Source organism: Oenanthe melanoleuca, chromosome 15, assembly GCF_029582105.1.
Source record: "Oenanthe melanoleuca isolate GR-GAL-2019-014 chromosome 15, OMel1.0, whole genome shotgun sequence".
Classification (NCBI taxonomy): Eukaryota; Metazoa; Chordata; class Aves; order Passeriformes; family Muscicapidae; genus Oenanthe; species Oenanthe melanoleuca.
In genome coordinates this window covers 2,068,344-2,082,268 of record NC_079349.1, presented here as the reverse complement: position 1 = coordinate 2,082,268, position 13,925 = coordinate 2,068,344, and the positions used below count along the sequence as shown (strand labels likewise).

Genomic DNA, 13,925 nt, shown 5'->3' with positions numbered 1-13,925 from the left:
GAACCACACAGGTTTAAAAGCTGGAAAGCAGATTATGTTTAATAGCACTGAGTTCTGTCTGGGAAGTCTCATGAAAACACTTCTTCTTTCTCATGTTTGCAGACCTTTAATGAATCCATAGCAGCCATCTCTGACAAGATTACTCTGTGCACTTTGGAACTTTATAAAATGATTGTTACTGACCTGCCCCCTACTCCTTCCAAATTCCACTACATTTTTAACCTGCGGGATCTTTCCAGGGTCTATAACGGACTTGTTCTTACAGATCCAGAAAGGTGAGAATAGAAAAATTGTCATTAGTGGTCCTGCACCTTTTTTTTTTTTTTTTTTTTTTTGTGAATCTGAGTGAAATTGAGGTAATTTGGTACAGGAAATCCATCACATTTGGTTACTTTTTGTTAAACCACAATGATAAATAGAACATCCTAAATTGTGATCTTACTCTCAATGCCAAACACTGATGCATTAGTCTCTCTTAAATAAGATACCAGAGGTAAAAATGCAAGCAAATTAGTTACTATAAAAAGAATCAAATCATAGAGAGTAAAAAGGTCAGTCCAGAATTTGGTCCTTGTTATTAACCATATGGCCTTAGGAATCATGCCAGCTCATTTGGTGCAGTCTGATATTTTGATGTTATTTCAGGTTTCACACAGTGACCCAGATGGTGAGAGTTTGGAGAAATGAGTGCCTGAGGGTTTTCCATGACAGGCTGATTAATGAAACAGACAAAGAATTGGTGAGTTATTTCTTTCAGTTTTTTAGTAGTAACTGACTATTATTATGGCAATTAATTTGCAACAGCAACACTACCACTACCAAGTGCTGGACTCAGGTCTTGGTGTCCAACTGCAGATTTTTCTAAGCAATATGTTGCTCATTAATTTAAAACACAGCCCATGGAAGAATTTTTCCTAAACCAACATGATGATGGCAGACTAAGGAAGCAGATCTGCTTAAGTAATGGAAAGTACCACTTGGTTTGCCTGTCTAGGAAAATTGATTGGCAGAAGGATTGTACCAGAATGTGACTGTACAATCAAGTAGTAAAAGGGATAAAAGAGAATAATGTCAATTTTAAACCCTGAGATTTAGGAAAGAAATTGAGGTAAAGTCTATTCATATAGAAGCACTTTGCTTTGCTGTGGAAATTGCTTACATAAAAAGAGGTAGGCCAAGAAGGCTCCAGATTTTTGTAGTTAAAACTTTCTCCTCTAATATACAAAGATACATCTCCAGCTCAATTTTCACAACTAATATTAACATTAGTCTGCAGAATATTAATGCAGACTTTGAAACTTTGTGAGAGATCTTTCTGGTGAGACATCTATGAATGCTGAAAAGGGAAGTTTATTCATATACTGTTTACACCTATATATGAGAAGGTGTTTTATTTAACAGGCTTCTCCTTTTTTGTTTTGATGTCAAGTCAATTGCTTTAACCATTCTTGAACTGCCAATCAGATCATTTTAGATCATACATAGAACACAGAAGAGGGCTGTAATCTTTGGATCTTCTAGTGACATAAGTATCACCTTGAAATAAATCAGTATTTGAGCAAGAATCCTGACTCATTTCATATCCTTGAAGGTACAAGGCCATATAAAAACCTTGGTTGAAGAGCATTTCCCAGATGACTTGGAGCATGTCATGAGGGATCCAGTTCTTTTTGGAGATTTCAGAACAGCACTGAATTATGCAGAAGCTCGTATTTATGAAGATATCCAAGACTATGATGTAGCAAAAGCTCTCTTTAAGGTAGTGTGCATCAGCTGGGAACTGTGCCTGAGGAACAGGCAGGAGCCTGCCTCAGACTGCAGGAAATCTGTTCTCTTCTGTGTGCACACAGAACTTTATGTGCTTTGATGCCCATTAGGGGTTTGCAGTAATGAAAACTGAGGATCAGCAAGAGAGTCAGCATGTTTCCAATAGTTCATTTTCCCTGAGGAATGGGAAAGGAATAATGCTGCTGAATGGCTATTTTCTTAATGTTATTACTTGTTTCATTTGGTCTCCTAGTAACATTCTGTTCACCTTTCTCTGAAGGAGATTTTGGATGACTACAACGAGTACAATGTTAAAATGAATCTGGTTCTGTTTGATGATGCTCTGGAGCATTTAATCCGTGTCCATCGCATCATCCGGATGGACCGCGGGCACGCCCTGCTCATCGGGGTGGGAGGCTCAGGAAAGCAGTCCCTGACAAGACTGGCTGCTCACACAGCTGGGTGTGAGGTTAGTGACCCTGTGTCTTGGCTGGGAGAAAAGACAAGGAAAGTAAAACTGTGATTTGGAATAAATTGGGGATGGGGGTGAGTCAGTCAAGACCAGATGAGGCTGGCAGCTCTTCCAGAAAAGAAGCCCAGGGGGAGGTGATTGCCAGGAGGTCCAAGGTGATGACAGTGTGTGATCTGGGCAGGAAGCTCTCAGTGCCTGAATCTGGGTTTTGGCACTGGGGAAGGAAAACAAGGATGGGTTTGGTGATGAACGGGCTCATTGTCCTAACTACTACTGTTGATACTTACATGTGTTACAGCAGCACTCCAGTGCTGCTTGAGGAACTTTGTTGTGATTGGTACTGTATTATTTCAGAGAGGAAATGTTCCTCTCAGAGGCTCTTTACTTAAAAAGGCTTGGAAGGAAAGAACAAAAAAAGAGGATGAATACAAATCAATTTTGAAAATGCAAGCCTGCAGGGTTGTACAAATGCACAGTTTTCTTGGTACTTAAACATTTACTGATGACTGGGGCCAAACCAACCCCCTTGATTCAGTCTAATTGAAATTCAGAGTTACCATCATGTCGTGGATCCATCTGTGTCTTCTCAGTGTATGTTTTCATCCTTAGGTATTTGAAATCATCTTGTGTCGAGGATATGGAGAAAATAATTTCCGAGATGATTTGAAAAATTTGTACCAGAAGCTGGGTATTTACGACAAGTCAGTGGTCTTCTTGTTTACAGATGGCCATGTGGCAGAAGAGAGTTTCCTGGAACTCATCAACAACATGTTGACTTCAGGTGCCACTAGCAGCCTCTCTGTTTGTGACTCATAGTCTCAACTTGATACAGCTATTACTGGTTCACCCTGTGTCCTCTGCTGCTTTAGTTACACCTTTCAGTATTACCTGAAATGGTATTGGCCTTAATGATGGCTTTCTGGAATCTTCTTCCAGTCATTTATATGTCTGGAGAGGTTATAGGGTTCATTCATGCTGGTGATGATGCTGGAGGAGTCTCAGATTTCCTCCAAGACTGAGGGAAACTTCAGCTGCATTTGGCCACAATCCCACTTGTCCAATTGGCTTTTGAATAGCATTCACCTGAACTGCAGCAACTGTTCATTTGTATATTTATGTATATGTGTCCTGAAACATAATTTGGTATCTTCTAGTGAAGGAAACAGCTGAAAATGAGCAGCAGCTGGCACTGTGTGACCACCCTCTCTATAGAAGTTCTTACACACTCTGATATGAGAACAGATGAGTTAATTGTATCTCTTTCCTTATTCTAGTTTTCCATGTCCCTGGTATGTCATTGGGTTACTTATGTAGTATTTGCCACAAGATTAAGAGAACAGAAATGTGAATTGATGGTTCACAGACACTAATGAAGATTTTCTTTCCAGTGTCCTGTGATATTTTGTATACATTGCTGAAGCCCAAACAAAAATGCATTAATTATTCCCCTAAATCCCAAGTATGACCTATTTTCCATGAGAGCTATGGGAAGGAGGAGAAGCATAGAGAGATGAATTGGTTCATTCAAAACTACTCAGAATAATTTTTGCAGCACTAGGTTTAAAATTGGTTTCTCATCTGCCCTATCCCCAGCCGTATGGTTTCCTCTTACTGGTTGTTCTCACCAGCATTCTTCTGTCCTTATGTTACAGGAATGGTGCCAGCCCTTTTTGCAGATGATGAAAAAGATGCCATACTAAGTCAGATTGCAGAAGAAGCTGCTAGAGCTGGAGTGGGCCCAGCTAAAGAGAGTATCTGGCAGTATTTCGTGAGCAAATGTGCAAGCAACCTTCACATTGTCCTGGGAATGTCCCCAGTTGGGGAGGACCTGAGAACGTGGTGCAGAAATTTCCCAGGTATCAATTGTCCACAGTGCTTAGTCTCTTCCCTGTGAAATACAAATTTACAGGCAAGAGAAAAATCTCCAGTGGATGCTTAGAAAAGTCTGGCAGCTAAAACTAAGCAGAGCAGGTTTCATGATTAGGGATTTGCATTGCATGTTTATTTTTCCAGTTAATTACCACATATCAGTGAACAATATTGATTAGCATTTATCAGATCAGTTCATTTTGCAGCTGAACAGCTGGAAATCAATTTGGCATCTTCACTGAACTGGAAATACACAGCCTTTGTCTGCAGCTCTCTTCTGTAGTTTATAGTAGAAAGTGTGGTGCTAAATCTTTATGAAACTGGGATGATGGGAAAAGAAACAGTTTTATATCCATAGCCAAAAAAAGGGCATGGTGGGAGAGATACCCATAGAGAGATAAAACACCTGAGCCTGGCAGGTGCTGCAGGTGGCTGAAAGGAGTCCTGGGAACAGAAGAGACTGAAAGAAGGGCACAGGTTGGAGAGCTAAATCAGGCCCTAAAATACCTTACTGCAGCTCCTGACTGTGTCCTGTAGAGCCTAAGGAATGGTTCAGGGGGGTTAGCAGGGCACAGGGCAGAGCTCATTATTTACTGTCAAAATGGAAGTGTGGACTTTGTAGTAAATTCTGTTACTAAGAAGGAGTCGAGACTAATTTGCAAATTCTTGATGTAAATAAAATTAATTAGCGGATTGCCCATCTGATTAAGGGTTCATTTTACAAAGGAATTTTTCAGATGACACTCTCCTTTTATTTTAAGGTCTTGTCAACAACACTGGTATTGACTGGTTCTTGCCCTGGCCTGCCCAGGCCTTGTGTGCAGTTGCACAATCCTTTCTAGGTATGTAACATGTCAGTATTTCAACCCCTTAACCCATGGCATAGCCTGAGAAAATTCTTTACTTTGTAGATATTGTGCATTTCACAATTTCATTTCCCATTGTGCTTATTACCTTGAGTCTAAATGGGTAATGCAAAAACTCAGTCAAAAAATGTCACTGAATGGCAGTTTCTTGATCAGATAGGTTTTTAAAATTGCTAAAATTCAAGTTCCTAACTCTGCAGACAGTGGGGGCTATCTACCAGGATGTTCCCTTCTGGCTCTGCCCTGCTCTTGCTTTTTGCCCCAGAAAAGAGACTTGTTTTGTGCCTGGCTTAGATATATGTGAGAAAGATAGTAATTGCTGTACTCTGAAAAAAGCCACAAATCTTTGAATTTTTTTATTTCTTCTGCCCAATTTTAGGAAAAAACCCCCGCATCCCACCAGAGAGCTTCCAGTCAGTGATTGACCACATAGTCATGGTGCATGAATCTGTAGGGAACTTCAGCAAGAAATTTCTGGAGAAACTGAGACGTATAAATCACGTCACACCAAAAAATTACCTTGATTTTCTCAATACTTATGCAAAATTGCTGGACGAGAAAAATGAGTTTGTTTTAGGTAAGGCTATGTAGATGTTTTCTCCTTTTTAATAAGTGACTTAAATATTCTAAAACTAAAAGAAGTTCTGGTGAGAATCTCACATATTACCCAGAATATACAAAAACTGTTAGCAGTACTATCTCAAGTGCTGTGCTGGCACACAGCTGTGGGGCTGTGTTTTGACATTGACCCAAAATCCTGGCTACATGTGAATGTTCAGACTCTGTCAAACAATGGGCTCTCCTCAAATCCTTTTGTGAATGAACATGAGCCAGAATCTCCAAACCAGACACTCCTCTGCTTGGGGAAGAGTTGTGATGAAATCTAATACCAGCATGGCCTCACTCAGGGTTTAACTTTTCTTCCTCAAGCAGCAATATGAAATATGCTGAAATATGTGAAGAGGATATAACACAAAGAGTGTAATATGACAAATAAGTTGTGGCACAGGGCCACTATGTCTGCTCAACTGACATTAACATCATTTTAGATGGAAGACTTAGGAAAGGAAACTCTTTCAGTGCACCTCAAAAATATTTTCTCTTTGTGAGATTGTCTGTTGCTGTGTGCTTGAAGACAATCAATGAATCACTGACATTTCTCCCTTTTTTTTTTTCCTACCTAGCACAATGTAAACGCCTGGATGGGGGCTTAGTTAAGCTGAAAGAAGCTGCTGTACAGCTGGCTGAGCTGAACATAAAACTTGCTGAGCAAAAGATTGTGCTAACAGAAAAAACAGCTGCTTGTGAGGCTTTGTTACGAGACATTAAGAAGAACACAGAAATAGGTGGGGAGTTTACAACTAAAGTGTTACTGAAGTGTTCCCCGTTTCCCTGCCCTTGTCTTCCCTTTCCAAGGTGTAGGGCATAATGTGGGAAAGGCAGTGGCAAGAAAGGCAACTTCTGATTCAGAAATTCAGTGTTAGAGGAAAATCAGAGGGAAACATGGAGGAAAAGAGATTGTGCATGCCCTGTGTAAAACACTAACTGTTCCTAACCTGGGCATGGGATGTTCCTAACCAGAGGCAAGCTGGCAACACAAAGGTTCTGACTTGATGGTAATTCCTGATTTTCAGCAGAGTAAATCTCTATTAGTGTATTAGTGTATATTCTGTATAAAACTTCAATGATCCATTTATGGTTCTGCCTTTACAATTACTAGCTGAGGAGAAGAAAAAAATGGGTGAAGAAAAAGCTATAGAGATACAGGAACAGAATAAAGTTATTGCTGTGGAGAAGGCAGAGGCTGAGGCAGCACTGGATCAAATCAAGCCTATGATGGAAGCTGCCAAAAGGGAGGTTGAGAAGCTTGACAAGGCTGAAGTTACTGAACTCAGGTGACTCATTTGTGTCTATAGTAGCATAAATTCTTGGAAATACACTGAGAGATCCTTGTTTTCTGAGTCTGAGCCTTAATCTCAATCTTTCTCACCTGCCTGTGAAGGTCAGGACATCAATTGCCTGGTTGCAGAGGTCACAACAGAATGCCCTGATTTCTAGCCCATGCCTTTGCCTTAAGACAGTTCTTGCAGGCCTTTGCTGTTTGCCCCATCATTCTCTGGCCTGTCTGATGCACCAGAACCTGCTCTGGTTTTTGCCTGAACAATGGCTATCCAAACCTGTTCATTCTTCCTCTTTTTTTCCTGTGTAAGTAGGAACACATAACAGTTGGTTATGTGTTCCCAGTTATAACAGGGATACTTTCATTGCAAGAAAATATATTTCCCTGTATTTTCTCTTTAAATGAATATACTCCTCCCTGTGTTTTGATAATACATCTCTTTTTTTGAGGAGTGATACAAAGACACATCCAGTCTTTGGCTCTCCCTGAAACAGTTGTCCCCAAAACAGCAATGGCTCTCCCTTCCCTACCACACTTGTTTCCTTTCTCTCTCCAGAAAAATCTCTGGATTTTTCTTCAGCTGCTTCACTGCCATAGGAAAGAATATCGAGGCTCAGTGTTTTAAGCTTTCCACTGTTGAAATCCTTCATTATTTTGTGGATCAAATTATCTGAGTACAAGAATTGGTTATGAGCTTTTGAGTAGTTAAAAAATTATTGTCTGACTTGGGTTATCTTTTTCACCGATGGCTTTTTTTTCTGTTTTCCAGATCCTTTGCAACACCCCCAAAGCAGGTGCAGGTTGTTCTGGACTGTATTCTGATAATGAGAGGTTACAAAGAACAAAACTGGAAGAATGCTAAAGCAATGATGGCTGACACAAATTTCCTGCGACTTCTGTTGACAACGGATTTTAGGGAAATTCCATGGAGCAATGTGAAGGCTATGAGAGGTGAGTTCCTCTTCTGGGTACTAGCAGTGAATATAGGATATTGCTAATGGGAACAGCCAACAGAGTCTCTTTAATATTCTGACAAATGTTTCCTGTTGTCTGTCACGACATTGGCTGATGCTGCTGGTGGGAAAAGCTATTTCTTTGAGGGTTTTTGCAGTTATTCAATTCACTTGCAATATTTTTGTGTTTGTAGCTCTCTTAAAGAATCTTAATACTACCTGGGCTGAAATGGAAGTTATCAGCAGAGCAGGACTGGGAATGTTAAAGTTTGCTGAAGCAGTGGTGACCTACTGTGATGTAGTTAGAACAGTCAAGCCAAAGGAAGAAAAGGTAAAATATATTGGAATCAAATTCAGAGGAGGTCAAAATGTGATTCTGATGGAAAAGATAATACTTGACCATTTCATAGACTGCCTACTTTATCTATTGAAGTGCTTAAAAAGTGGTGTTTAGGAGAGCTATTGCAGTAGCAGTGAGGCAGGTTGTCAGTCATAAATCACTGTATTTGTTGTGTCAGGATGCTGGACTGTGGGTCCAGTGCTTGAGGGATGAGGGAGGAATATATTCAGTTGGAATTTTGTAATCTAACATGCTCAGAAAAACACAGTTTAGAGCTGCTTACTAAAAACAAACTTTAAAACCCATGGCATTTGGACAGAGCAGAGGTCAGTAGTACACTAAATCCATGTTTCTTAAGCACAGACCTCTTGATTATCCTTTTCTAGGATGACTGGAAATTCAGCTGTATTAAAAGGAAATCTAATGTCCAATAGATGACACTGGGAAATTTTTGTCAAGAAAAGGCTATTATGTACAACTGACTACAGAGAAAGAATATTCACTAGATGATGTGTCTGATTATTTTTGGAGTTTTAGTACTGTTGTTATTAAGCAGACAAACCTCCCTTTTTGTTAAGGCATGAGAGTCCTGCTGACCTCCAGTGCTTTGATATTCTTTGCGGGTAGAAAACTGGAGATTTCTCTGCTTTGGAAGTGCAGTGTCAGACCATGATGTGTATTTGGGATGGGAAGAGGAGGGTGACAGTGTCAGTTATTTTGGCTTGTACTGTTTATTACGAGAACACTCTTATGTTTCCTTCAAAATGTGCTTTAGGTGGCCATGCTAGAACGGAACTACGAATTAAGTAAGCGGGAACTGGAAAGGATACAGGCAGAGCTGGCTGCCATTCAGGAGGAGCTTAAATCTTTGGGGGAAAAATATGAGCTGGCAATAAAAGAAAACCAAAAGTTACAAGCAGAAGCAGAGATAATGCAGAGAAGATTAGAGGCTGCTGACAAGCTCATCGCTGGCTTGAAATCTGAAAATGAGAGGTAAGTCTAGATTCAGAGGATCATTTTTGACACAAGAGGTTCATGTGTCAGGGATAAAATCTATCAGGTGGAGACATTTCTGAAAATGTTGCTTTCTGTGGTGTTTGTTTCTGAGAAGAGCTATTATCTGTTCTGAGCTAATATCCATTAGCTCTTGGAAAATATCTGAGATTAAATGGAAGAAGGTTCAGATCAACTCAGTGTCTGTGGCCACCATAATAGTGAGAGAAAACTGATTCTAAATTTGAGGGTCTGTGTCAACCTGTATCTAAAGTAGCAGAAAATTCTGCACTTAAACCTCATCTTCCTGGTACAGACTCTCCCATATAATTCTATCAGGTGGACAGAGGAATTCAAGGAATTAGAGATACGAAAGGTGAAGTTGCTTGGAGATTGTCTGCTCGCTGCTGCCTTTCTGTGCTACGTGGGAGCCTTCAGCTGGGAGTTCCGTCATGAAATGCTCTATCAAGTGTGGCAAGAAGACATTTTCTCACGAGAAATTCCTGCCAGCCATCCATTTAAATTAGAGAGCCTCCTGACTGATGAGGTGGAGGTTAGCAGGTATGTCCAGTCAGGAGACCCAGGGACTACTGAATGGGGCATTATAAAGTGGGAGTCTGGAGCTGAGTCTGTAGCACAGAATTGGCATTGTGGGTGGAGGTGCACAGCCACAAGTTGTACTTTACACTCCAGGGACATTCACTGAACTTAGACACATGTAGTACCATTTCTAGGAAGTTTTTTAGGAGTTCTCTATAAAATATGTTTCCATAACCCAACAGGTGTGTCTTTTCATTGATGTCAATGGGTTTGGTATTAAACCTAAGCCCAGGTAGCCCATGTATCAACTACCACAGGACTGCTCACCTAAGGCAACAGTCGGTGCTTTGAGTAGTGCAGTTACAGTGAGTCAGTCTGAGCTGTGGCACTGTCCCCATAATCACACACAGTGTGTGTCCTTGTGTGCTCAGTGCACCATTGTGCACCATTTTGCTGACAAATGAAAAGTGCTGCTCTCCCATCGAGTTTTCATCCCAGGCTGGTCTTTGGTCCATCCTGTTCCCAGGTGGGTTTCTCAAGGATTGCCCCCAGATGAGCTCTCTATCCAGAATGGAATCCTGACAACGTATTCCAGCCGCTTCCCACTCTGCATTGACCCACAGCAGCAGGCACTGCACTGGATTAAGAAGAAAGAAGAAAAGAATAATCTGAAGGTAAAATTGGAAGATTGCTTTACCTCATTACTGATTGTTTTCAAAGCTGCATAAATATCTGTCACCTTGAATGGGGAACCAGTTACGTATCACAGAATTATTGAACGGTTTGGATTGGCAAGCACCTTCTAGTTTCACCCCTGGCCATGGGCAGGGACTTCATCCAACCTGGCCTTAGACACTGCCAGGGATGGGACACCTACAGCTTCTCTGGGAACCTGTGCCAGGGCTTCAGCACCCTGACAGAGAATAATTCCTTCCTAATATCTAATTTAACCCTGGTCTTGTTCAATTTGAAGCTGTTCCCCCTTGTCCTGTTGCTAAATGTGCTTGTCAAAAGTCCCTCTCCAGCTCTCATGGAGCCCCTTTGGAAGGTGCTCTAAAATCTCCCTGGAGCCTTCTCCAGAATGAACAACCCCAGCTCCCTCAGCCTGTCTGCACATGCAGAGAGAGTCTAACAAAAGGGCTGGTGTAGATTGTGATTTATCTCAGCTTCATGATGGAGCTTCCACGTAGGACAATAAACACACTTAGTGGCACAGCTAAAACTTTAAAGGGTAATTTCCAAATGGAAATTATTCTCAGCTAATCAGAAAAAAAGCACCTTTACTATTTTGTGCAAGGGCAGTTTATATCATCTGTGAGAGGGAAAACAAAACGCAGCAAAGTACAAACTTCATTAGTGTTGGTAGCTACTGCAAAATAATATTGTTCAGTAATATGAATATCAGTTCCCCTTTCATGTTTTCCCATTGTTCTCTTGCAGATGGCTTCCTTTAATGACCCAGATTTCCTGAAACAACTAGAACAGGCCATAAAGTATGGAACCCCTTTCCTGGTGCACAGTGTTGATGAATACATCGACCCTGTGATAGACAATGTCTTAGAGAAGAATGTCAAAGTTGCACAGGGCCGAGCATTCATTGTCCTGGGGGACAAAGAGGTGGACTATGACAGTAATTTTAAAATGTACCTGAACACCAAATTAGCAAGCCCAAAGTTTTCTCCCTCTGTGTTTGGCAGAGCTATTGTTATCAATTATACAGGTAAGCTCAAGTGTGTACTTGATAACAAAGTAGGGATTATGCTCTTGTGCAAATTTAGGGCCTGGGTTGTTGTCTGAAACCTGGAAGAAACCAAAAAACTTATACTCAGCATCTTATTTAATAGAAAGTCCTTCTCACTTCTCTGTTCTAATCTGCAACTGAGCTAAGTATCTCTTCCTGCCCTGGTCAGGTGAGGATGCTTCGGTAGAATTAAGATACACAGTCATTAACCAGGTCACTCTGTTGCATTGCTGTAGTTTTATGAGAGATGAAATAAGTTGTATAAAAACTGTCCTGTGCTTACAAAACTCTGTGCTCTGTCCATGTGTTGTACTGTAGTTACACTCAAGGGCCTAGAGGATCAGCTGCTCAGTGTCATTACGGGTTTTGAAAGGAGGGAATTGGAGGAGCAGAGAGAACGTCTCATCCAGGAGACAAGTGAAAACAAAAACCTGCTGAAAAATCTGGAAGACACTCTCCTTCATGGCCTGTCAACTTCCACAGGAAACATGTTGGACAATGTGGAATTGGTGCAAACCTTGGAAGAGACAAAATTCAAAGCTACTGAGGTACAAGCTCTGGGCTTTTTGGAAGGGTATCTATAAACAGAATGTAGTCTGTCTTCAGGGAAGTCCTTAACAGGACCTAAGTAATGTTTGCTTACAGTTCTAAAGCAAAAGAATCCATCCTTGGAGTTTTCAGGCCACAGCTGGGCAAAGCCACACTGGGCCTGATCTAGAGGTGGTCATAACCCAGCTTTGGGCAGAAGTTGAACTAATACTATTTCCATGATTTTTTGTAAATCTTTGCCTTTACTTTTCATAAATATACAGGATGGGATTAATTTTATCTAACTTTTCATTTTTATAATTTGTACAATTTCTTTTGAGTTACCTGCCCAGATTTCCTCTACAGTCACACAGAGAGGCAGGCACTGAGCAGCTCTGATTACTGTGATATAATAGATCCACTCTGGATCAGCACAGTAATTCCAGGAGTATAAAATCCCTGTCTGCCCAGGTGATTGAGAAACTGAAGCTGGCTGAGACGACCGCGGCAGATATCGACCTTCTCCGAGATGGCTACAGACCAGCAGCCAAGAGAGGGGCCATTCTCTTCTCTGTGCTGGCTGAAATGGCATTTGTCAACATCATGTACCAGTTCTCACTGGCCTCCTTCTTAGAGGTTTTTGGATTCGCTCTTCGGAAATCCATGCCCAGTCCTATTCTTCCTAAGAGGTTAAAAAACATCATGGATACCCTGACTTTGAACACCTACAACTATGGCTGCACAGGTTAGTGCTGTTTCACCAGGGGCTGAGACTGTTGTGCAAACAAAGGTGAAGCCCTGACTTCAGTTGGTTCATGCTAAAGAGGCAAGTTACCAAGCAGGGAATTCAGTGATGTTCAGGTCTCAGCACTGCTCCTGGTTCACACTTTCCTCCCTGCTATTTCTGTTAGGAGGAACATTGCACATTGCCTGTGTAACTCTTGCAGAAATGTTTTTCTTAACACAGTTACAAATGGTAAAGGCAATCATAGAGCTCACAGGGGCTGTATTTACACTTCAAGTCTCATTCAAAGCTCCAGCTTTGATCCCCCTGATCACAGAATCGTTGTTCAGGCTGAAGAAGACCTTTAGGAATATCAATTCCAACTATCAGCCAAATGATCTTTGTGGGGTGACCAGATCATAAAATCACAGAATGGTTTGAAAGGGACCTTAGGAATCATCTGGTTCCAATCCCCTGCCAAGGGCAGAGATGCCACTCACTCAATCAGGTTGCTGAGACCCCCATCCAAAATGGCCTTGAGCACTTCCAGAGGTGGAGCATCCCATCAACCCCACAACAGATGTGGGATGTGGACTGAAAATTGCTCCAGTTCTACAAGCTTTAGCAGCTGATTTTTGAAAATGTCCTTTTAACATAGGCTTGTTTGAGAAGCACAAGTTACTGTTCTCCTTTGATATGACTGTCAAGATAGAACAAGCTGAGGGCCGAGTTCCACAAGAAGAATTTGAATTCTTTTTGAAAGGTAAAGTGAATATTTTTATGTAAGTATGTAGCTCTATGTAGTAATAGCTAAAAGATCTTTTGAAGATAGATCTTTGACTAGACATGATTTACTACCAGCCAGTACCTCCAGAAGGGGAGCTCTCCCACTGAGGAGAGGTGCACGTGTTGGGTTGCACAAACTGGGGATCCTGCTATTTCTATTTCACATTAGCTGATTGTTAGGGTGTTACATGAGGAAAGTAATCTGTAGTTACCTTCTGACTATGTTGTATTTATTTTCTGACTGTGTACACATAATTTTAGGAATGTTTGCACAGATAAAAAACTCTGGCTTTTGCAAGCACTTGTAAAATGCCATCTTTCCTTCAGCAGGCCAGTCTAAACTGACAGTGCTTCCAGGAACAAATTTCTACTTGGTTCCTCTGTGCAGAGGGACTGTGTGTGGTCATGCATTGGAGGATTTCTGACATGGACACTGACTCAGGTTT

The 13,925-nt window shown here is 41.2% G+C and overlaps 1 protein-coding gene across 1 annotated transcript in view; it reads left to right on the top strand.

Moving 5' to 3' along the window:
* Positions 1 to 13,925, top strand: part of DNAH10 (dynein axonemal heavy chain 10) — a 49,485-nt gene that overhangs the window by 27,278 nt on the left and 8,282 nt on the right. Inside the window, exons 46-64 of the mRNA XM_056504241.1 lie at positions 103 to 275; positions 646 to 739; positions 1,592 to 1,759; positions 2,048 to 2,236; positions 2,849 to 3,020; positions 3,892 to 4,095; positions 4,870 to 4,950; positions 5,354 to 5,551; positions 6,159 to 6,320; positions 6,695 to 6,869; positions 7,644 to 7,825; positions 8,022 to 8,158; positions 8,943 to 9,160; positions 9,500 to 9,721; positions 10,227 to 10,374; positions 11,141 to 11,420; positions 11,760 to 11,989; positions 12,441 to 12,714; positions 13,352 to 13,456. Of these exons, the coding sequence (XP_056360216.1) occupies positions 103 to 275; positions 646 to 739; positions 1,592 to 1,759; positions 2,048 to 2,236; positions 2,849 to 3,020; positions 3,892 to 4,095; positions 4,870 to 4,950; positions 5,354 to 5,551; positions 6,159 to 6,320; positions 6,695 to 6,869; positions 7,644 to 7,825; positions 8,022 to 8,158; positions 8,943 to 9,160; positions 9,500 to 9,721; positions 10,227 to 10,374; positions 11,141 to 11,420; positions 11,760 to 11,989; positions 12,441 to 12,714; positions 13,352 to 13,456 (3,412 nt within the window). The remainder of the gene's footprint in view (positions 1 to 102; positions 276 to 645; positions 740 to 1,591; positions 1,760 to 2,047; positions 2,237 to 2,848; positions 3,021 to 3,891; positions 4,096 to 4,869; positions 4,951 to 5,353; positions 5,552 to 6,158; positions 6,321 to 6,694; positions 6,870 to 7,643; positions 7,826 to 8,021; positions 8,159 to 8,942; positions 9,161 to 9,499; positions 9,722 to 10,226; positions 10,375 to 11,140; positions 11,421 to 11,759; positions 11,990 to 12,440; positions 12,715 to 13,351; positions 13,457 to 13,925) is intronic.